At 36.0% G+C, this 24,104-nt stretch overlaps 1 protein-coding gene across 1 annotated transcript in view; it reads right to left on the bottom strand.

Moving 5' to 3' along the window:
• TEDC1 (tubulin epsilon and delta complex 1) overlaps window positions 1–24,104 on the bottom strand; it is an 83,729-nt gene that overhangs the window by 39,154 nt on the left and 20,471 nt on the right. Inside the window, exons 4-5 of the mRNA XM_051973672.1 lie at window positions 15,704–15,856; window positions 10,585–10,728 (exon numbers count right to left, since the gene is read on the bottom strand). Of these exons, the coding sequence (XP_051829632.1) occupies window positions 10,585–10,728; window positions 15,704–15,856 (297 nt within the window). The remainder of the gene's footprint in view (window positions 1–10,584; window positions 10,729–15,703; window positions 15,857–24,104) is intronic.

Raw genomic sequence — 24,104 nt, 5'->3', positions numbered from 1 at the left:
GTGGATTTATTTTGTATCCTCAGCTTTGCTAAAGTTGTGAATTATTTCTAATAGCTTTTTAGTAGAATCTCTGGGGTTCTCTAAGTGTACAATCATATCATCTGCAAAGAGTGATAATTTGGTTTCCTCATTACCTACTCTAATTCTGTTTCTCTTTCTCGATTCTTATTGCAGAGGCTAGCATTTCTAATACAATATTGAATAATAATGGTGATAGCGGGCAACCTTGTTTTACTCCTGATCTTACTGGGAAAGGTTCCAGTTTTTCCGCATTACATATGATGCTTAAAAGTCCATTTATTCCTATCCTCTCAAGTGTTATTAGGAATGGATTTTGGAATTCATCAAATGCTTTTTCTGCATCTATTGAAATGATCATATGGTTTTTGTTAATTTGGTTATTGATATAATCAATTATGCAAATAGTTTTCCTAATATTGAAACAGCCCTGCATTCCTGGTATAAATCCTACTGGATCATAGTGTATTATTCTGGGGATGATTTTCTGTAATATTTTGCTAATATTTTATTTAAGATTTTAGCATCAATATTCATTAGAGAGATTGATTTATAATTTTCTTTCTCTGTTTTCAACCTACCTGGTTTAGGTATCAGTACCATGTGTGTGTCATAAAAGCAATTTGGTAGGACTCTTTCTATCCCTATTTTTTAAAATTATTTACTGAATAAACAGATAATAACTACACAAATTGTGAGATGGAAAAAGACCCTTCCATTATACATGTTCAAAAATGGGGTTACAAAGTCTCAGGTGTTAATACAAACAAAGAGGGCATATTGCCACATATTTTGTAAAACAGAATAAGACAGAATGAATCCATATACACTCTAAGAACTGGGTCATTACCCATTACATCAATAAAACAAGAAAAAAATTTTTAAAGCACTATAATGGGGAAAGAAGAAAAAAACTATGTATTTGAACATGATTATTTACTTTAAAAATCCTCGGGAGATTAGCAAAAGAAACAAATTCAAATAAATACATTCAGGAAAGTAACAGCTAACTAACAAAATAAATTCAAAGTGCTTCTATATAACCATAGCAAAATAGGGAAATAATAAAAAAAGAGAAATCTAGTCAAAATAACCATGAAATTCATAAAATCTGGGAGTCAAAAAACACCTATAAAGCTACAATTACAAATTCTTTAAAGAAAGAAGGAACAACTTAAATAACTAGGGGGATATTAAATTATACAATTGGTCCATAACAAAAACAAAAATACAAATACTAGAAATTTAAATTATAGCTCTAGTACTATACCAAACAAACAAGGGAGATAAAGAGCTAAAAATAATAATAACAAAATTCACTTGGAAGAACAAAAGGTACAGAACATCAAAGAAGATAATGAAAACAAATGGAAGTGAATAGGAATTAGCTCTTCCAAACCTTAAGATTGTTAAAAAGTCGTTATCAAAACTTTTTTAAAAAACCCTTAATTATCTGGTATTTAATAAACTCAAAAATATACATTTTAAAAATTAAGAGAAATAGAAGAAAAACTGGGAAAAGAAATGAGATATGCAAGAGAATTATGAAAGGGGGGAAAAATCAACAGCTTGAGGGGAAAAAGACAACAACTGGAAGAGGAAGCACAGAAAACAACTTCTTAAAAACACAGGTCTGGGCAGAGGGGCCTGGAAATACTAACATGATCTGATGCTAAGTGAAATGAACAGAATCATGAGAACATTATACACAGCAACAGCAATATCATATGATGAACATTTCTGATGGACATGGCTCTCAACAGTGAGATGATTCAGGCCAGTTCCAATGGCCTTGTGGCCTAGAGATAGGACAGTGGAAACAGATTGTGGACCATAACATAGTATTTTCACCCATTGTTCTTGTTGAATTGCATTTTGTTTTATTTCTCTTTTTTTTTTTTGTCATCTGATTTTTCTTGTACAGCATGATATCTGTGGAAATATGTATAGAAGAATTGCATATGTTTAACATATCTTGCATCACTGCCTTCTAGAAGTAGTAGGAGGGAAGAAGGGAAAAAATTAGAACACACAGATTTGGAAGAGTGAATGTTGAAAATCAGCCATTTATATTTAAAAAAAAAAAGCTTTAATTTTTAAAAAATTAGATTTGGTGAACTGGAAAAAAAAAATAATCCATTTAACAAAATAACTACTTTAAACTTATAATTGACCAAAGGATATAAATAATTTTCAGATGAAGAAATTGAAACTATGAAAAGATGCTCCAAATCATTAATGATCAGAGAAATGCAAATTAAGACAATTCTGAGATACTACTACACACCTAAAATGGCTAAAATGACAGGAAAAGATAATGATAAATGTTGATGTGGGACACAGATATATACATTGTTGGTAGAATTGTGAATGAATCCAACCATTCTGGAGAGCAATTTGGAACGATGCTCAAAAAGGTATCAAACTGTGCATACTCTTTGATCCAGCAATGTTTCTACTAGGCTTATATTCCAAAAAGATCTTAAAAAAGAGAAAGGGACCCATATGTGCAAAAATGTTTGTGGCAGCCCTTTTTGTAGTGGCTAGAAACTGGAAATTGAAAGGATGCCCATTAATTGGAGAATAGTTGAATAAACTGTGGTATATGAATGTTATGAAATAAGAAATGACCAACAGGATGATTTCAGAGAGGCCTGGAGAAATTTATATGAACTGATGCTAAGTGAAATGAGCAGAACCAGGAGATCATTATACACTTCAAAAACAATGCTATACGATGATCAATTCTGATGGACGTGGCTCTCTTCAACAATGAGATGAATCAGTTCCAACTGTTCAGTAATGACAAGAACCAGCTACACCCAGCTAAAGAATTATGGAAAATGAGTGTGGGCCACAACATAGCATTTCCACTCCTTCTGTTACTGTCTGCTTGCATTTTTGTTTCCCTTCTCAGGTTATTTTTACTTTCTTCCTAAATCCGATTTTTCTTGTGCAGCAAGAAAACCGTATAACAATATATACATATATTGTATTTAACATATATTTTAACATATTTAACATGTATTAGACTACCTGATATCTAGGGGAGGGAGTGAGGGGAAAGAAGGGAAAAATTGGAACAGAAGGTTTTGCAAGGATCAATGTTGAAAAATTATCCATGTATATGTTTTATAAATAAAAAGTTACAATTAAAAAAAAAAAAAAACTACAATCGACCAAATGAAAAAGGAGGTAAAAAGCTAACCAAAGAAAATAATTCATTAAAAATGTACATTAAAAAAGTTAAATTGGAGAAATGGAAGCAAATAACATACTGAGAGACATCAAGAATCAGTCAAATAAATTTTTTTTAATGAAAAAAATAGAAAAAAAAAAAAGTAAAATATTGGAAAAACAACTGACTTGGCAAATATATCCAGGAGAAATAATTTTAAAACTATTGGACTACCTGAAAACCATGATTAAAAAAAAAAAAGAGCCTGGTCAACATCTTTCAAGAAATCATCAAGGAAAATTGCCCTCAAAGCCTAGAACCAGAAAATAAAATCGTCACCAAGGAAGGCGGAGCCAAGATGGCAAGGTGAAGGTAGGGACATGTCTAGTTCTCCCCTAGATACCTCCAAATATCTTTAAATAATGACTAAAACAAATATTAAATCATCAGAACTCTTTAAAAAAAAAAAAAATTTTCCAACCAATGGTAGCTTAGAAGATCAGGAGGAGGAATCTGTTGTACATACCAAGTGGGTATGAAGCACCATCTCAGCATACAAACTATGCCAGTCCATCCAGTCCCTGCCCCAGGAAAGCAGGAGGTAATAACAATCTCCAAACCTCTCAGTCAGCAAGAAAGATTTGACATAATAGAGTGTAAAGGAAGCCCCAAGTAAAGATTGGGATTTAGGAGTCACTGAATCAATAGCAGGGCACCAATGTGGCAGTAGGAGCAGCTACCATGACATTTACAACTCTAGAGATGTTAGCTCACAGGTAGGAGGAGGCCGGACAACTGGTCAGAGGGAGATTGCAGGGGCTTCTTTACTGGCAGGATTCTGTTGCTTTGTCCATGCTCACATCTGGGTAACAGTTCTGGCTCACAGTACAGGTCTGCAAAAAGATCTCTGAAAACAGCTATACAAAACTCCTGAAGTATGGGACATTGCACCCTCCATCCTAGATAGAGAACTCCACTTTAACAGACAATTAAAGACCAAGAAATCAGCTAGAAAAATGAATAAACAACAGAAAAAGATTCTGAAAGGTAAAAAGTTACTATGGTGACAAGGAAGATCAAAATACACACTCAGGAAGATTTCAACAAAGTCAAAAGTTTCTATGTCCAAATCCTCCAAGAAAAATAAGAATTGGTCTCAGGCTATGGAAGAGGTCAAAAGGGATTTTGAAATTCAAGTAAGTGAAGCAAAGAAAAAAATGGGAAGAAAAATGAGAGATGCAAAACGAAATAAAAAAGTAAATAAGAAGAACAATGTCTTAAAAAGCAAAATTTGCCAAATAAGAAAGGAAGTACAAAAGCTCACTGAGGAAAATAATTCCATAAAAATTAGAATTGAGCCAATGAAAGTTAATGACTTTATGAGAAAACAAGATACAATAAATGAAATCCAAAAGAATGGAAAAAAACAAAATATTTCATTGCAAAAACAACTGACTTGAAAAACAGTTACAGGAGAGATAAATTTTAAAATTATTGGTCTCCCTGAAAGCCATGATCAAAAAAAGAAAAAAAAAAAAAGTAAAATATTGGAAAAACAACTGACTTGGCAAATATATCCAGGAGAAATAATTTTAAAACTATTGGACTACCTGAAAACCATGATTAAAAAAAAAAAAGAGCCTGGTCAACATCTTTCAAGAAATCATCAAGGAAAATTGCCCTCAAAGCCTAGAACCAGAAAATAAAATCGTCACCAAGGAAGGCGGAGCCAAGATGGCAAGGTGAAGGTAGGGACATGTCTAGTTCTCCCCTAGATACCTCCAAATATCTTTAAATAATGACTAAAACAAATATTAAATCATCAGAACTCTTTAAAAAAAAAAAAAATTTTCCAACCAATGGTAGCTTAGAAGATCAGGAGGAGGAATCTGTTGTACATACCAAGTGGGTATGAAGCACCATCTCAGCATACAAACTATGCCAGTCCATCCAGTCCCTGCCCCAGGAAAGCAGGAGGTAATAACAATCTCCAAACCTCTCAGTCAGCAAGAAAGATTTGACATAATAGAGTGTAAAGGAAGCCCCAAGTAAAGATTGGGATTTAGGAGTCACTGAATCAATAGCAGGGCACCAATGTGGCAGTAGGAGCAGCTACCATGACATTTACAACTCTAGAGATGTTAGCTCACAGGTAGGAGGAGGCCGGACAACTGGTCAGAGGGAGATTGCAGGGGCTTCTTTACTGGCAGGATTCTGTTGCTTTGTCCATGCTCACATCTGGGTAACAGTTCTGGCTCACAGTACAGGTCTGCAAAAAGATCTCTGAAAACAGCTATACAAAACTCCTGAAGTATGGGACATTGCACCCTCCATCCTAGATAGAGAACTCCACTTTAACAGACAATTAAAGACCAAGAAATCAGCTAGAAAAATGAATAAACAACAGAAAAAGATTCTGAAAGGTAAAAAGTTACTATGGTGACAAGGAAGATCAAAATACACACTCAGGAAGATTTCAACAAAGTCAAAAGTTTCTATGTCCAAATCCTCCAAGAAAAATAAGAATTGGTCTCAGGCTATGGAAGAGGTCAAAAGGGATTTTGAAATTCAAGTAAGTGAAGCAAAGAAAAAAATGGGAAGAAAAATGAGAGATGCAAAACGAAATAAAAAAGTAAATAAGAAGAACAATGTCTTAAAAAGCAAAATTTGCCAAATAAGAAAGGAAGTACAAAAGCTCACTGAGGAAAATAATTCCATAAAAATTAGAATTGAGCCAATGAAAGTTAATGACTTTATGAGAAAACAAGATACAATAAATGAAATCCAAAAGAATGGAAAAAAACAAAATATTTCATTGCAAAAACAACTGACTTGAAAAACAGTTACAGGAGAGATAAATTTTAAAATTATTGGTCTCCCTGAAAGCCATGATCAAAAAAAGAAAAAAAAAAAAAAAAAGAGTGTAAGATCATCTTTCAAGAAATTATCAAGGAAACCTGTCCTGATATTCTAAAACACAGGATTAAATAGAATTTCACCAATGACCTCCTAAAAGAGATCCCATACTGAAAACTCCCAAGAATATGATAGCCAAATTCCAGAGCTCTTAGATCAAGAAATTATTGCAAACATCCAGAGAGAAATAATTCAAATATAGGGAGTCACATTCAGTATAACACAAGATTTAGCAGCTTCTACATTAAAGGACAAGTGGACTTAGAATATATAATGAAAAGCAATGGAGATAAGATTACAACCAAGAATCACCTATCCAGCAAAACTGAATATAATCCTTCAGGACAAAAGGTGGATATTCAATAAAATAGAAGATTTTCTAGCATTTGTAAAGAAAAGACTAGAGGTGAATAGAAAATCTACATATCAGGAAAGGGAAATCATAAGTGATTTAACAAGATTTACATTTCTATATGGGAAGATAATACTTATAACTCATAAGAACTTCCTCATTATTATGACAGAAAGTATTTATAGTATATTTGCTTTATGTATATAAATACATATGTATGTGTACCATATACTATATGTAAACAGATACTGTATATCTAATATAATATTACATATATTATATAGTAAAAAAATAGAGGGAGAAAACATATATATAGATTGGTCACAGATATGAAAGGTTAATATCTAAATGATAAAATCAAGGGGTGAGAGAATAATGGATTAGGAGAAAGGGAAGGGAGAGATGGAATGGTGTAAATTATCTGCCATAAAAGAGGCAAGAAAAAGCTTTTATAGTGGAGGGAAACAAGGGGAGGGAAAATGGATTAAGTAAACCTAAAAATCTATCTTGCCCTGCAGGAAAATAGGAGGGGAATAGGATATGGGAAAGGGGAAGGAATGAAACCTTGCTCTCATCAAAACTGACTTAAAGAGGAAATAACATACACACTCAATATGGGTATAAAAATCTATCTTATCCTACAGGAAAGGAGAAGAATGGGATATGGGAAAAGAGGAAGTGATAGAAAAGAGGGCACTTTGGGGGAAGAGATGGGTCAGAAACATCACACTTTGGAGGAAGGATAGGATGAAAAAAAAGAGAGAATAGATTAAATAGAGGGGAAATACAGTTAGCAATTGTAATTAGAAATTTCAAAGCAAGTTTCTCTGATGAAGTCCTCATTTCTCAAATATATTAGGAACTGAATTTTTTATTTATAAAAAAATAAGAGCCATTGCCCTCCTTTTGGGATAAGAATTCACTCTTTGACAAAAACTGCTAAGAAAATTGGAATCTAATATAGCAGAAACTAGGCATTGACCTTAGTTTCTGCTATATTAGATTCCAATTTTATTTTAGAAAATATTCCAATTATATTTTAGAAAATATATTTTAATCAATTCTCTAATTGACTCAAATTTATTAAGAATTCAAGCTATTCTCCAAATGACAAATGGTCAAAGGATATGAACAATTTTCAGATAAAGAAATTGAAACTATTTCTAATCATATAAAAAGGTTCTTTAAATCACTATTGATCAGAGAAATGCAAATTAAATCAATTCTGAGGTACCAGAGTATCTGGTATCTCACACACTTTTCAGACTGGCTAAGATGACAAGAAAAGATAATGATAAATGTTGCAGGGGAGGGGATGTGGGAAAACTGGGACACTGATACATTGTTGGTGGAACTGTGAACAGATCCAACCATTCTGGAGAACAATTTGGAACTATGCTCAAAAAGTTATCAAACTATCCATACCCTTGATCCAGCAGTGTTACTACTGTGCTTGTATCTCAAAGATACCTCCCTTTTATTTTGTTTGTTTTGTTAAGATCTCAAAGAGATCTTAAAAGAGGGAAAGGTACTCATGTGTCCAAAAATGTTTGTGGCAGCCCTTTTTGTAATGGCAAGAATCTGGAAACTGAGTGGATGCCCATCAATTGGAGAATGGCTGAATAAATTATGGTATATGAATGTTATAGAATATATTGTTCTATAAAAAACGACCAGCAGGATGACTTCAGAGAGATCTAGAGAAACCTACCTGAACTGATGCTAAGTGAAATGAACAGAACCAGATCATTTTAATGGCAATAACAAGATTATACAATGATCAATTCTGTTGAATGTGGCTCTCTTAAACAATGAGATGATTCAAATATGTTCTAATTGTTCAATGATGGAGAAGCATCTACACACAGAGAGAGGATTGTGGGAATCGAATGTGGTCCACAACATAGCATTTTCACTCCTTTTGTTGCTGCTTGCTTGCATTATATTTTGCTTTTTTTTTTTTACTGGTTTCATTTGATTTTTCTTGTGCAGCACAATAACTGTATAAATATGTACGCATACATTAGATTTAACATATATTTCTACCATGTTTAACATATATTAGACTACCTGCCATCTAGGGGAGGGCGTCGGGGAAAGGAGGGAAAATTGGAACATAAGTTGCAAGGGCTAATGTTGAAGAATTGTCCATGCATATGTTTTGAAAAATGAAAAACTTTAATTAAAAAAAAAAAAAAAGAAGAAGAATCTATTCATCAACTCCTGAAAAAAAGCCCAAAATGAAAACTCCAAATACTACTGTAGCTACCTTCCAAAATTCAGATCAAAGAGTAAATACTGCAAGGAATCAAAAAGAAACAATTCAAATAATGAGGAGTCACAATCAGGATTATCCAGGAACTAACAGGTTCCATATTGGACCTGGAATCCAATATTCTTAAAGGCAAAGGAACCTAGACTAAAATCAACTATCTAGCATTATCTGATGAAAAGACCTGAACTGAACAGAAAATATGATCTTCAAGTACAAGCATAAAAGAGAGGCATAAAAAGGTAAAAATGGAAAAAGAAAAAATATTTTTTAAAGGTCAGAGTGTTGACATATCTACATGGTAGAACTATATCTTTGTCATGGCAGTTAGAAGAGGTTAACATAAGACACAGGGTGTGGATATAAGTTGATTTTAATGTGAAGATATTAAAAAAAATTAAGAGAGAGGAAAACATAATTATACTGGAAGAAAAGGAAAAGGGAGGTAAAATAGGGTAAATTACAACAAAAGAAGAATCACAAAAGACCTATTACAGTAGAGGGATAGAAGGGAGGGGGATGAGCACTGTTTGAACCTTAATCTCATTAGATTGGACTCAGGGGGAATATCATACATTCTTAGTTTGATATAGAAATTTGTCTATCCTATAGGGAAGTAGGGGTGTAAAAGGGAAAGAAAATAGAGGGCTGGTAGACAAATAGAAGAGGAAAAGTGTTGGAATCTTTACAAACTGCTAACTCATTAGAGTTGATAGATTATTGATCTGATCTTACAAGAAGATGTTTTGGGCCAGAACCTGAAACAAGGTATTAAGTAGAACTAATTGATACAATGCTTGTGTTCACACCTTTACTCATTGGAGTTCACACGTTTGGGAAATTTCAGGGTTTAGTATGAGATATCTGAATTCACACCTCCCTTGAAGCTCTTAGGGCCAGAGAGCACTATGGAACCATAATCCCATTCTCTCAGAAGAGTCATATATAAGCCAGTGAAGAGTGATTCAAGAGAATATTTTCCACTTGGCTGGTTGGTGGCAGAAGAGTTTTCAGAGGAAGAAGCTACGAGCCTAGAGCTCAGTGAAGATTGAGAAGGCTCTCTCAGAGGCAAGACAGATTCAATTTGGTGCTGGCTCTGGAGGCTGAAGAAAGCAGAGGCAGAGGCTGAAGGACAAAACCTTTGGATTTGGAGACATTTGGAGGAAGCTCTTGGAACCAAGCAGAGAGACAGGCCTCAACTAACCAGGCTATTTTGGAAGGAGAAAATAAACGTTTGTATTTTTACCAGCTGGCTGCATTTGGGGTAATTATTGATCTGAACTGATACTAAGGCTGCCTCAAGAAAACCTTCCCCGAGAAACCTTCTCCCCCAGAGAGAACCTTCATCTCATATTATATATTTTAAAGAAGAAAAAGAACGCCACAGAAAAGGGTGAAGGCTGATAAAAGGGAGGACAGATTGAGGTAAGTAGGGGTCAAAAAATATTACTGTGCTATAAGAAACGATTAGTACGGAGAAGCTTGAGCAGGTTTATATAAAAGTAAAAGAACCCAGGAAAATAGCATACACAATGCTTAGAATGTAAATGTTAAAAACAAAAACAAAGCAATCAGAATTAAATGCTCCAAAATTATAATAACCAAGCTTGGCCTCAAAGAAGAAATGTAAGAAGGCACTTCCTTTAGTTTCTTATTATAGGTAGAAAACTACAGAAGTGGAATAAAATGTTAAGTCAGACATTTTCAAAATGTTGATTAGTTTTATTGAACAACTTTTCCCCCTACTTTCTTATTATTTGTTATAAAGGAGTTAGTTCTCCCAGAAGGTAGAGCTACTCTTTGAAATGTAAATGACATAAAATATATCCACAAAAAGTTGTGTTAAATAATAATTTGCCTCGATTCAAAAAAACCCTGAACATGCTGTCTTACGTGCTTGGTACTTCCTGAGAACCTAAGGAGTTCTGTTTCAAGGACAGAGAGATGGTCAATGCTCTCCTCACGATAACAGCCTCTTGTGTACAAATGAATCTGTAATATATAAAAATTTTATTTTAAATTTTATTTAAATTTTTTTAATTTAAATTTTTAAATTTTAAAAAATTTCAAAAAAATAACTAAAAAGTAACACTGGTAATTTTCAGCAAGATGCTAGAGGAAAAAATCATGAAAAAGACCAACTACTTAATGCTCCACAAATAAATAGAATTGGAACACTCAGAGAGAAAAGGAAAGAGGGAGAGAAAAGAGAGAGACAGTAAACACAATAAAATACTCAAAAAGAATAATCTCACAAAAAAGGAAAAGGAAAGGAAACAAGCAAGAAGAAAACATCTCTAACACTTTAAACAAAAATGTATTATTAAAACACCAAAGAAGGCATGAAGAAAAATAAATTAATTTCAACAACCACTCAGGAAATGAAACCTAGCAAAAAGCCAAATCCAACTGGATAAAAATAATTACTTTAAAAGAAATAAAGAAAGATCTCAGGTCTGTAAAGAGAAATCTGATATTTTTGGTGAGAGACTTATCAATAAAAATGGATCAAGATATAATGATAAATAACATGAAGTGGAAGGAGATAGTAAAAGCAAATAAATAAATAAATTTCTGAGGCTGTAAGACAAACCAGCAGAAAAACTTTGTAAGCAAAGATACAGTACTAGAAAACAAAGCTCAGAGAGCAAAATTCAAAGGATCAGAACTGATGTAAATTATGTCTCCTTTAACCTTTGGGGGGTGGGGAGGTGGGTGCTGAAACTGAGTTCCCTTTGGGCTGGAAGAGTGTTCCTGAGTCTCAAACACCTTTCCCACACAACACCCTTCTCAAGTTAAGTAATGTCATTCAATTCGAGATCTCAGCCTGGGGCATAATCAATTGTACACTATTGAGTGTCTCAAACTGCTTCCCTAGCCCCAGGCCAAAATTTTGTTAATTCACTTTGCTAACTCCAAAACAAGAGCTATTTGTCCTTCTAGAATTAGCCCACTGATGAAGATATTTTCTTCTCAATGTAAATCTACTCTTGAAAACCTATTCTGCCAGACCTCTTTGCCCACAAAAAAAAGCTGTCTTTTTAGTGAAAATAAATTTCCTTTTGCTACACAGATTTCAGGTTTGCGAATTCTTTTGTAAGGAATCTGCAACATCGACCAGAGTGGATCTCTTACCCTCAATTCTAGCACCTCATCATTTGGTGGCCTGAAACAGGGATCCCCAAGAATCTGGCCAAAGTTAAGCCTTTTCTTGTCTATTCTATAGCTCGAACACCTAAAAATTCCAGGGGAAAATTTGGGTTGTTGGGAGCTCCACGTTCAAGCAAAATTCTCTCAGGAACCCCTGAAATGGGAATTTCAGGATACCTAAGAGAAAGTTGAGGTGCTATAGAATCTGGGAATTTAAGGCTGCAAAATGGGACAATTTACCTTGACCCCTAAAGATTGTCCCTTAGAAAGTCCCTTAAAAAACAAAGACAAATTTGGTTTAAAAGATCTCAAAACTAAAAAGCTTAAATTAAAACAGCACAACAGGATGCTGTTAAATTTGCTGCTCCTCTAGGGACACAATAACATGTGTTTGCACCCTTTTGTACCCCTATGCAGTCCTTATCAGAAGGCTTCTGAATCCTTTCCAGAACAGGACCTTATGTCCGGCAATATTTCTTTTAACTCTATCCCCCTCACCTGAACCAGATCCTGAAACTTCCCAACCCCCACTTTTCAATCCCTCACTTAAAAGGAGTGGGACCCCTTTTTCTCCTCCTCAGGACATTGATTTTAACCTCTGCCCCCTGGGAGAAGCAGCAGACTCTCAGGGAGAGACACTCTGAACAGAAATGCCTCTTTCAATATCAATCTCTCCCAGACTAAGGATAAACCTGGCTATTACTCTGAGGACTCCACCCAGTTTTTCTGAGGGGTTCCAATGCCTTCCTTGATCTTTCTTGGAGAGAAGTTAATCTTAAACAATCTGCCCCAGATAAGCCAGTTTGGGGCCCTCAGATTTCTCCCCCTCAGGTGTTACAAACAGCTGTTGCAGTTTTTAATAATAGGGATCAAACTGCAGCAGAGGAAAGACTACAAATTAAAACTTAATATGGAGAACAGTCCCTACTTTTGGCTGCTAACATTTCGGAGAACCATCGAGATTTGTTCTTTAGGTGTTATGGAAACTGTCAGAGGAAACTCCTCAGTCCTTGCCCTGAGGGGCACTGGAGGAGAGAATGCCTAGAGGGGAAAAGTTTCCAAACAATTCTTAAGTTCCCCTGAAATCCCCATTATATGGGAGGAGGGGCAAGTGAGACCAGAATGCCAGAGAGAAAATGAAGAAGTCTCCATAGTAATCTTACTGGGCACACCTGGCTCCCCTGTTGTGGTGGAGTGAGGGGAAGCTTGATTAAGCCCCAAACGGAGGGCAGGACGCGCGCGCGCGCGCGCGCGTGTGTGTGTGTGTGTGTGTGTGTGTGTGTGTGTGTGTGTATAAGCCTACTTGGTTTACAGATGAAAATGGGGAAAGAAGGGCAGGATAATCTTTAGTGATTTTCAATGGCACCCTAGAAGCTAAGCCACTGCCTCCTGGGACTTCTGCCCAGAAAGCTGAACTCATTGTCCTAACCAAAGCCTTGGAACTGGGGAAGGGAATGAGAGTGAGCATCTATATAGACCCCAAATAAGCTTTTCATATTTTGCATGCTCACAGGGCTATATGGAAAGAAAGGGGATTTTGGGCAGCAAAGAATTCTCCTATTAAATAAGCAGGAGAAATTCTACAGTTACTACAGGCTGAACATAAACCCAGAGAGGTTTCAGTCATATTTTGTAAAGGACCCCAGAAGGGAGAGTCACTTCAAGCCAAAGGAAACAGGATTGTAGAGCTAACTGCTGAGGTTGCTACCTGTTCATCCCTGGCTTTGATCCCCCAGCTCCCCGATTGTAACACCCCCTCCTTATAGCCCACCAGAACAAATACCCTTAAGCCAACTTTTAGCTATTAAACCTCCCCCTCTCCTGAAGCCTGTTCAGAGAAGGGGCACATATACAGGGGAGATTACTCTCAAGTTTATGATCTTTGCAGACACCTTTACTAACTAGTAAAGCTTTTCCCTGGAGGACTGGGAAGGCTCTGGAGATATCAAGGTGCTTGCTAAAAGAGATCATACCTTGCCTTATCCTGCCTAGCTCCTTGCAAAAGGACAAACAGTCCAGGTTCTCGAATATTTCAGAATACTCCAGAGTGACCACTCTGGAGAAAGAGTGAAATTGTCTGTGTCCTTTCTGTCACTATAATCTCCTTCCTAACGTTTTTTCACTCCAAGGATGAGAACTTTGCTCCTAGCTTTTCCTCCCCAGCTTTTCTTGATGTCATTCCATGGCCCCTGCCAGCAATTAACTCCTTCTTAGCCTTTCCTGCTAGGAAACTCTACAGGTAATGGGAGCGGTCAGGATTGTTGGATTGTTTGCCCCTGACCATGGCAACTTTAATTCCCCAACTCCTGACTCCTGCATTCCCTCATATAGCTCCCAGGCAAGTAAATTCTGAAAAGGGCCTGCACATGTGCCCCTTCCAGGGGGTTCAAACGATTTTGTTAACACCTGTTCTAATTGGGTAAAAACTTTCCCTTGTAAGGCTCCCTGCCTAGCAGAAAGGATATCTGCTAAGCACCTCTTTTTGCCAAAAGAGATCATACTCACTGAAAGGCACATGCAAGAATTTGGGGAAAATATTCTTTCGATATCTATCCTAGGAAACCTGTTTGCATTTATGATAGCCTCATCTCTTCCTCTTCGCCCCCCTACCTTCCTCCAGGTGGGTTTCTGGTTCCTGGTTATTGTTCCTAGTAACCTCCATATTAACTATATTTTTGTTTATTCTTTCTCTTTTGCTCATGTATTTTTAATATACTTATGAGAGCTGCTTCTTCCAGACTCTGAGTCATGACATTCCAACCACTTGGTCAACCTAAAATCACCTGAGACCTGCTTCTGACATTCAGCACCAGACGCAGCTGCCTCCTTATATAATTCATTTATCTCCCCTCTTCAGTCCAGACCCTATTGGGTAGGGCCAGCTATATGCCCCTTGTCAGCTTGAAGCAACTATAGAAGATGAGACCCTCATCCCCATTACCCCAAATAAATTTGGGGGGACTACTTGGGGAAATGATGTAAATTCTGTCCCCTTTAACCTTTGGGGGAGGGGGAGTTGAAATTGTGCCCTACTCTGGGGGGAATTTCTGAGTCTCCAACCCTGGGAAGGGCATACCTTTCCCAGACAACACCTTTACAAGTTATTCAATAGGAGATCTCAGCCTGGGACGTAGTCAATAGTTCTCTATTGAGTGGCTCAAGCTGTTTCCCAGCCCCCAGACCAAAAGTTACCTGATATAATCAAGGGTTTGTTAACCTACCTTTGCCTAATTCCTAATCAGGAGCTATTATTTGCCCTTCTGGAATTAGCCCACTGATGAAGATATTTTCTATCTAGTGGGGTTATAACAAGAAAGGTTATAAAACCAAAATCAAGTTCAAAACAGGGGTCGAGGAGGAAGTAGATAAGAACGTTGTTTTAAACATGTAAAATGAGATGCCTATCGAATCAGCAGTTGTCAATGTCCAGAAGGCAGTCAGAGAAGTATAACTGTAACTCAGCACAGAGATTATTTATTAGGGATGGATAGCTTTGGAGAAATATGATAACTGAATCCATAAGAGTTGATGAAATCAACAAATGAGATAACAAAGGGAGAAAAAAAGAGTCTAGGATATAATCTTTAAGGACACTGATAATTAAGAGCTATAACACATAAGCCAATAAATGAGACAGATAAGAGAAAGGAGACAGCAATGTCACAAAAACCTAGAGATGAGAGTATCTAGAAGTAATCTAGAGTATCTAGTATCTAGTGAATAGTCAAAACCAGAATAACAAAAATAAAAATACAAAATTATTTAAGGAAAATATAGAAACTAATATAAGATGAATCACATAGAGACTAATCCTCACCTTATTCAGAAGGTTGCATTGTTCTTGCTGGCTAGCATACAAACTCCGCCACTGGAAACGCAGTTTCCCAAGAAGCCACTGAATATAACGAATATCTACCCTTCCCTTAGGGCTGAGGTCCAATGGAACTCGATAGCTAGCCAGGTCCTTACACTGAAAGGAAAAAAGATTTCTCAGAAAAAAAAAAAAAAACTCACACTAATAATGTTCTTCTAGGATATAACAATACACGGACATGTATACACGTATACACACACACACACACACACACACACACACATTCTCTCCCTCTCCCTCTCTCCTTCCCTCCCTTCCTACTCCTCCTCCTTCCTCCCCCTCTGTCTCTCTCTCTCTCTCTCTCTCTCTTGCCTACAGGTTATTCCCATTTAGTAACTCCAAACAGTACAATCTCCCCACAAGCTCCTTAACTACCTATGCCCAAACAGATTATTCCCATGCCTCCAACTATCTTCCTCAACCACGTTGTTCTGTCCCCAAACTCCCAGCCAATGCCTCAGATCTATCGAAGCCAAGCTCCATTCAGTATATCCCAACAACTGCCTATAGTGCACAGGAAATTACTGCAACTTAAGCCACACATTAGCATGCTCAATTGGGTAATGTATCACCTTTAAAATTCAGTCCTACTCTGTACATATCTTTGTACAAAGCTCTTATGGAGGATTGTGGGAAGATAGAGTAGGGTCAAAAAATCCCAAACTCTAGATTTTCCCCTCAAACAAAACAAAATTGGGCCTAAAGGCTAACATGGATCAGTGAAAAACAAATTAAACTTGGGAAGTCTTCCTGGGACAACCAAACAAAACCTTTAGACAGACCATAGGAAGGAGGATTAACCAGTGCAAAGTATAAATATCTCCAAGTTAGTACAGCTAAAGTGGGGAGCCCTGGAAATACCTGAATTCAGAGAAAGCCTCAGTGCCAACCACAGGAACTTTTATCTCCCAGACAAAATAGGGAGTCTAGCACCAGCTTAGAAAGAATGAGGGAACTGGAACAGCTACTTGATGTAGTGGATAAAACATAGGCCTTGGAATCAGGAGGATCTCATTTCAGATCTGTGCTCAGACACCTAACATACTTACTAGCTGTGTGATCCTGGGCAAATCACTTAACCCCAAATGTCTTGGGGAGGGGAAAGCACCCCTCCACACCTGCCTCCAGGTCCAAGGTCCTATCCACTATATCATCTAGCTGTCCTAAAGTAATCTCTGAGAGCCATTCTAATGCTAAAATTCTTTCAGTGATTATCTTCCTCAGTCTGCTCCCCAAATGAGAAAAGAGTAGTTGGTCTAGTATTGATAGGCTGGTAAAAGCTACAACTCACTCCTAAAGTCCAGTTAATAACTGCATAGGATCATAGATCTATGGTTTTCCTGGGAACCAGAGCCAAGGCAAAAACACACTCTATTTACTGTATAGCCACTATAGCACATACTGTGAAGCATAAAATGACTCTTAGAACAGAAACATATCTGTTACTATTTAATACACTTATCATTTGGTTGACTGCAATTCATGTCTCCCAGGACCAGTAAGAAATTATAAGAGGAAAGTAGATGACTGGGGAAGGGGGAAGAGGACCTTGATAATATAGAGCAAGCACAGGACTAGTGGTCTAGTCAATCTTCAGTGGATGAATATTCACTGGATGTTAGGCATGTCTACTACTCAATCCTTTGTTACCTAGCGCCTAGATAAGAAATCTCCAGATGCTAGATAGTAGTAGGAGGTACAAAACAGAACTTTAAAGGAACAGAAACTTTAAAACTTAAAAGGAATGGGAATCTGTTCTAAAACTTGAAGCACTAAGGAATGAATGCTCCAGTTGGAGAATGGCTGAATAAATTATGATATATGAATACTATGGAATATTATTGTTCTATAAGAAATGATCAGCAGGATGATTTTAGAGAAGTCTGGAGAGAGTTATTACATGACTGATGCTGAAGTGAAATGAGCAGAAAACAGGATTTCACTGTACATAGCAACAGCAAAATTATAACAATAATCAATTCTGATGGATGTGGCTCTTCTCAACAATGAGGCCAGTTCCAATAATCTTGTGATGATGAGAACCATCTACACCCAGAGAGAGGTGTAGAACTGAGTGTGGACCACAACATAGCATTTTCACTTCTTTTGTTGTTGTTTGCTTGAATGTTATTATTTTTTTTCCTTTTTGATCTGATCATTATTGTACAGCAAGATAATTATGTAACCACATATGCCTATACTAGATTTACATATATTTTTACCATGTCTAACATGTATTGCATTACTTGCCATCTAGGGAAGGCTGGAGGAAAAGGGAGGAAATTGAAACAAAAGATTTTACAAGGGTCATTAGTGAAAACTTATCCTTGCATATGTTTTGAAAATAAAAAGCTTCCATAAATTTTTTTTTAAAAATAAAACTAAAAAAAAAAAAAAAAAAGAATGACTACTCTAAGTTAGTATTTCAGACTCAGATTAATTTAAACTAATTAGTAACAGTTTTGGCAAAAGGAGAAAGCAATCTTATATGTACAGAGAAAGAACATAATTAGCACAACCCAAGATAGGATATACAACAGTTAGACGGGGGTCTAACCTTCATGACTAGAGCCTATACATCTTTGTTCTGATTTTACTTTCCCTTAATACCCTGGTAAAAAATAAATTCTAGTTCAGCTTCAGACATTAGCTGTGTGCAATCATTTAACCAGTCTACCTAAGTTTTCTCAACAGTAAATTGGGAATGATAACAGTTCCTACCTCTAAAGGTTATTGTAAAGCTCAAATAAGATACGTTTAAAGCTCTTAGTCTGGCACATACTTAATAAACTCTTGTTCCCCTTCACCTCACTATGCTAATTATGCTTGTTTGATGCTTAAAGAAAATTTCGTAGAAGCTTGAAACTACATGGCCTATTGGAGATTGATGGCCATGACAGAAAAAAACTGAAATAACTCATTGAAGTGAGGCTTTGGATTCAGAGGAAAAAGGTTTTGTATATTTTTTACTACACTATTCAATTACCATGATAAACAACATCATGGAAAGCAAACACACACACACTTACATAGAAAAGGAGAAAGAAGGAAAAAAAAATTGTTCATTATTGTTGTTTGTCCTTTGTTTTAAAGATCAATGACATCGCAGTAATGTCCTGATTTGGGCATGAATGGATTAAGTAGGTGAATTGCACAAAGTCATCAACCCTACTCTGTCTTCCAGAGTCAACAGTCCAATGACAGAAAGTCAGAAAGAATGGCAATGACCTAGGAAGGAATAGATGATCTCAATCTCTTCAATGTCTTATCAAGCTCTATAGTGCCTGCTTCAGCCATCTTCCTGGCCATAGGAACAAACTGTTCCCATTCTGCAAGGGAAAAGTTTTTTTTCACTTGAAAACTTGAAGCAGACATTCTCCTAATCCACCAAGAGGCTTGAGGCCTGCTGGTCACTCTCAACCCAATTTCATCTTTATGCTGAGTCAGTTTTATTGGAGTAGAACCAACATGCCATATCTTCCTGGAGCCACAGATCAGAATTGGGTAAAGTTAAAAGCCAAAAATAGGTTATAACCCTGAAAAAGGCTCACAATGAAGGTGCTAATCATCCCTGAACACCCCGAAAATGTTTCTAGAATGCTGTGAAGTAGTAATATTCATGTGAAAGGTAGACAAGTACTTGTAAAGAATGCTAATAGATGGTATGACCAGAAAAAAGTCTAAAGCCCTATCCCATGGAGATTTTTCCTTAAAATGTATTAAATTATCCTTAAGATTTAATTGTCTTGAGCAGCAGAGCCAAGACAGTGGAAAGTAGACACGTCTTTGTCTGAACTCCTCCTAGTGTCCTTCAGAGCAACACTAGATCAAGCTCCTGAACTGCTTCTGGAGTGACAGAACCCATAAATAATTGAAGTGTAACAAATTTCCAACACAAGATATTTTGGAAGAACTTCAGGAAAGTTCAGGGGTGGGAGTGATGGCTAAGCCCAGAAGCAGCACATGGAATGAGAACAGGGAGCCAGGGCATTGCAGTGTCCTGCACTGGGAAATCTACTGGAAGGCTTTTAGGCTACTCTGAACTGGTTACAAGCCAATAAATCAACAGATTAGCTGTGAGACATCCAATGCAAATATAAAAGGCAAACAGTGAGTCTCTGAACTCCAGAAAAATATGAGACCTGGCCATGCCTCCCCAGCACTAAAAGTCAGTCAGCAGCACCAGCGCCAGGGCAATTGAAAATGGTTGTTGCTCCTTTTTCTTAAGAGCAGACCTCAATCTCAATTTTTAAAAATTTTTTTAAAAGTATAAAGAACTGACCATAGAAAGTTTTTAATGGAGAAAGAGAACAGACCTCAAACTGTGAGGATCTTAAAGGTAAATCACCTTCAGGTGAAGCCCCAAAGGATGATGAGTTGGTCCCCACAAGACTCTCTTGGAAGAATTTAAAAAGGATCTTAAAAGAGAAGAAAAATGGGGAAAGAAAATTAAAACTTTGCAAGAGTTTGGAAAAGGAAAAAACAGAAATTATCTGAATAAAACTACTTAAAAATAGATTTGATGAAATGGAAAAAGCATATAACTCCTTACAAAATAGATATGAAAAAGAAACCAATTTGTTAAAAAACAAAATTTGTGAAGTGGGGGAAAAAATGCAATGAACAAAACAACTCATTTAAAATCTATTGGCCATTCTCCAATTGATAAATGGTCAAAGGGTATCTACAGACAATTCTCAGATGAAGAAATTGAAATTATTTCTAACCATATGAAAAGATGCTCCAAGTCATTATTAATCAGAGAAATGCAAATTAAGACAACTCTGAGATACCACTACACAACTCTTAACATTGGCTAGAATGACAGGGAAAGATAATGTGCAATGTTGGAGGGGATGTGGGAAAACTGGGACACTGATATATTATTGGTGGAATTGTGAATACATCCAGCCATTCTGGAGAATAATTTGGAACTATGCTTAAAAAGTTACCAAACCATGGTAGCGTTACTACTGGGCTCGTATCCCCAAGAGATTTTAAAGAAGGAAAAGGGACCCTACTCTTTGTAGTGGCCAGAAACTGGAAACTGAGTGGATGCCCATCAATTGGAGAATGGCTGAATAAATTGTGGTATATTATGGAATAGTATTGTTCTGTAAGAAATGCCCAATAGGATGATTTCATAAAGACCTATTTTCTGAGACTTACATGAAGTGATGCTAAGTGAAATGAGCAGGACCAGGAGATCATTACTTCAACAGCAATACTATATGATAATCAATTCTGATAGACATGGCCATCTTCAACAATGAGATAAACCAAATCAGTTCCAGTAGAGCAGTAATGAATTGAACCAGCTACATCCCGCAAAAGAAAGCTGGGAGATGACTATGAAGCACTACACAGAATTCCCAATCCCTCTATTTTTGTCCACCTGAACTTTTTATTTCTTCACAGGCTAATTGTAACTATTTCAAAGTCCGATTCTTTTTGTACAGCAAAATAACTGTTTGGACATGTATACTTATATTGTATTTAATTTATACTTTAACATATATATGGTATACATACATATATATGTATATATAACATATAAATATATACATATTTAACATATGTATGGGTCAACCTGCCATCTGGGGAAGGGAGTGGAGGGAAGGAGGGGAAAAACTGGAACAAAAGGTTTGACAATTGTCAATGCTGTAAAATTACCCATGCGTATAACTTCTAAATAAAAAGCTGTAATTAAAAAAAAAAAAAAGTGATCAGCAGGATGATTTCAGAAAGGCCTGGAGAGACTTACATGAACTGATGCTGAGTAAAATGAGCAGGACCAGGAGATCATTACATACTTCAAGAACAATATTATATGATGATCAATTCTGATAGACGGGGCTCTCTTCAACAATGAGATGAACCAAATCAATTCCAATAGAGCAGCAATGAATTGAACCAGTTACATCTAGCGAAAGAACTCTGGGAGATGACTATAAACCACTACATAGAATTCCCAATCCCTCTTTCCTTCACAGGATAATGGTACACTATTTCAAAGTCTGATTCTTTCTGTACAGCAAAATAACTGTTTGGACATGTATACATATATTGTATTTAACTTATACTCTAATATATTTAACATGTATTGGTCAACCTGCCATCTGGGGAGAAGGGCTGGTAGGAAGAAGGAGAAAAGTTGCAACAAAAGGTTTTGCAACTGTCAATGCTGAAAAATTACCCATGCATATATCTTGTAAATAAAAAGCTATAATAAAAAAAAAAATCAATTGGCCAGCTAACTAAAGAAAATAATTCACTGAAAATTAGAAAATAAATGGAATTGAATGACTCAATGAGACTTCAAGAATTAGTCAAATAAAACAAAACAAAACAAAACAAAAAAAAAAAAGAAAGAAAGAAAGAAAGAAAAATACAAGAAAATAAACAACTGACCTGGAAAATAGATCTAAAAGATCTATTAAACTAAATAGATCTAAAAGAGACAATCTAAGAATTATTGGACTTCCTGAAAACCATGATGAAAAAAAGAGCCTAGACATCATCTTTCAGAATATCCTCAAGGAAAACTGCCTGAATGTCCTAGAAGCAGAGGGTAAAATAGCCATTGAAAGAATTTACCAATCACCTCCTGAAAGAAATCCCCAAATGAAAACCCCAAGGAACATTGTAACTAAATTTCAGAATTTTCAAATCAAGAAAAAAATATTGCAAGCAGCCAGACTATCAAGGAGCCACAATAGGGATTACCCAGGACCTAGAAGTTTCCACTTTAAAGGCATAGAATCTGATATTCCAAAAGGCAGAAGAACTTGGATTACAGCCAAGAATCAACTACCCATCAAAACTGAGCATTATCTTTCAGGGGAAAAGATAGACATTCAATGAAACAGGTGAATTTCATTTATTTCTGAAGAAAAGATCAGAGCTGAATAAGAAAATTTGACTTTCAAATACAGAACTCAAAAGAAGCATAAAAAGGTAGAAAGGAAAGAAAAAATAACTTTCCTTTAAAACTTAAAAGGCTTATATCCCTATATGGGAAGATGATATGTTTAACTTTTGAGATTTGTATCTCTGTTATGAATATATTTAGAGGGTACAGAGTATAATTTGATTTTATTGTGATGAAATAAAAAAGAAATAGAGGAAAGGTGATTCTACTGGAAGAGAAGGAAAATGGAGTCAAAATGGGGTAAATTATCTCATGAAATGGCAAAAAACACGTATTACAATTGAAGGGGAAAAGGGAGGGGGATGAGCATCCTATGAATCTTATTCTCATCAGATCTGGCTCAGAAAGAGAATATGAGACATTTAGCTGCACAGAGAAACTTGTCTCACCCTATAGGAAAGTAGGAGGGGAAAGGGGAAAGGAAAGGGAGAAGCTAAGAGAAGGAAGAAAAGTAGACAAGGAAGGGGATAAAAAAAAAAAAGGGAGTGGCTATAAAAGAGGAGGGCTATTTAAGGGGAGGATGGTCAGAAGCAAAACACTGGGGACAGGGGAAAGGGGAAAAGAGAACAGAAAAGTATAACTGGGGGAAAACAAGATGGCAGGAAATAGTGCTTTAGTAATTTTAACTGTAAACGTAAATGGGATGAATTCTCCCATAAAACAGAAGTAAATAGACTGGATTAAAAGCCAGAATCCTACAATTTGCTTTTTACAAAAAACACATATAAGCAGAGTGATACATTCAGAGTAAAGATAAAAGGCTGAAGCAGAATCTATTATGCTTCAGATAAAGTAAAAAAAGCAAGGGTAGCCATCCTAATTCAGATCAAGCAAAAGCAAAAAATGATCTAATTAAAAGAGATAAGGAAGGAAACTATATTTTGCTAAAGGGTACCAAAGATAATGAAGTAATATCAATATTAAATATATATGCACCAAGTGTAGCATCTAAATTCCTAAAGGAGAAGTTAAGAGAGTTGCAAGAAGAAATAGACAGCAAAACTATAATAGTAGGAGATCTCAACCTTGCTCTCCCAGAACTAGATAAATCAGAGCATAAAATTAATAAAAAAGGAAGTTGAAGAGGTAAATAGAATACTAGAAAAGCTAGATATGATAGATCTTTGGAGAAAATTGGAGTCAGAAAGGAGTAAGTATATTTTCTTCTCGGCAGTTCATGAAACCTATACAAATACTGACCATATATGAGGACATAAAGACCTTAAAATCAAATGCTGAAAAGCAGAAATAGTAAATGAATTTTTTTTTCAGATCATGATGCAATAAAAATTACATTCAATAAAAAGCTAGGGGGAAATAGAGTAATTGGAAATTAAATAATCTCATCCTAAAGAATGAAAGGTGAAACAGCAAATCATAGACACAATAATTTCATCCAAAATAAATAAGAAA

Source organism: Antechinus flavipes, chromosome 2 (genome assembly GCF_016432865.1).
Source record: "Antechinus flavipes isolate AdamAnt ecotype Samford, QLD, Australia chromosome 2, AdamAnt_v2, whole genome shotgun sequence".
Taxonomy (NCBI): domain Eukaryota; kingdom Metazoa; phylum Chordata; class Mammalia; order Dasyuromorphia; family Dasyuridae; genus Antechinus; species Antechinus flavipes.
This window is presented reverse-complemented; position numbering and strand designations above follow the sequence as displayed.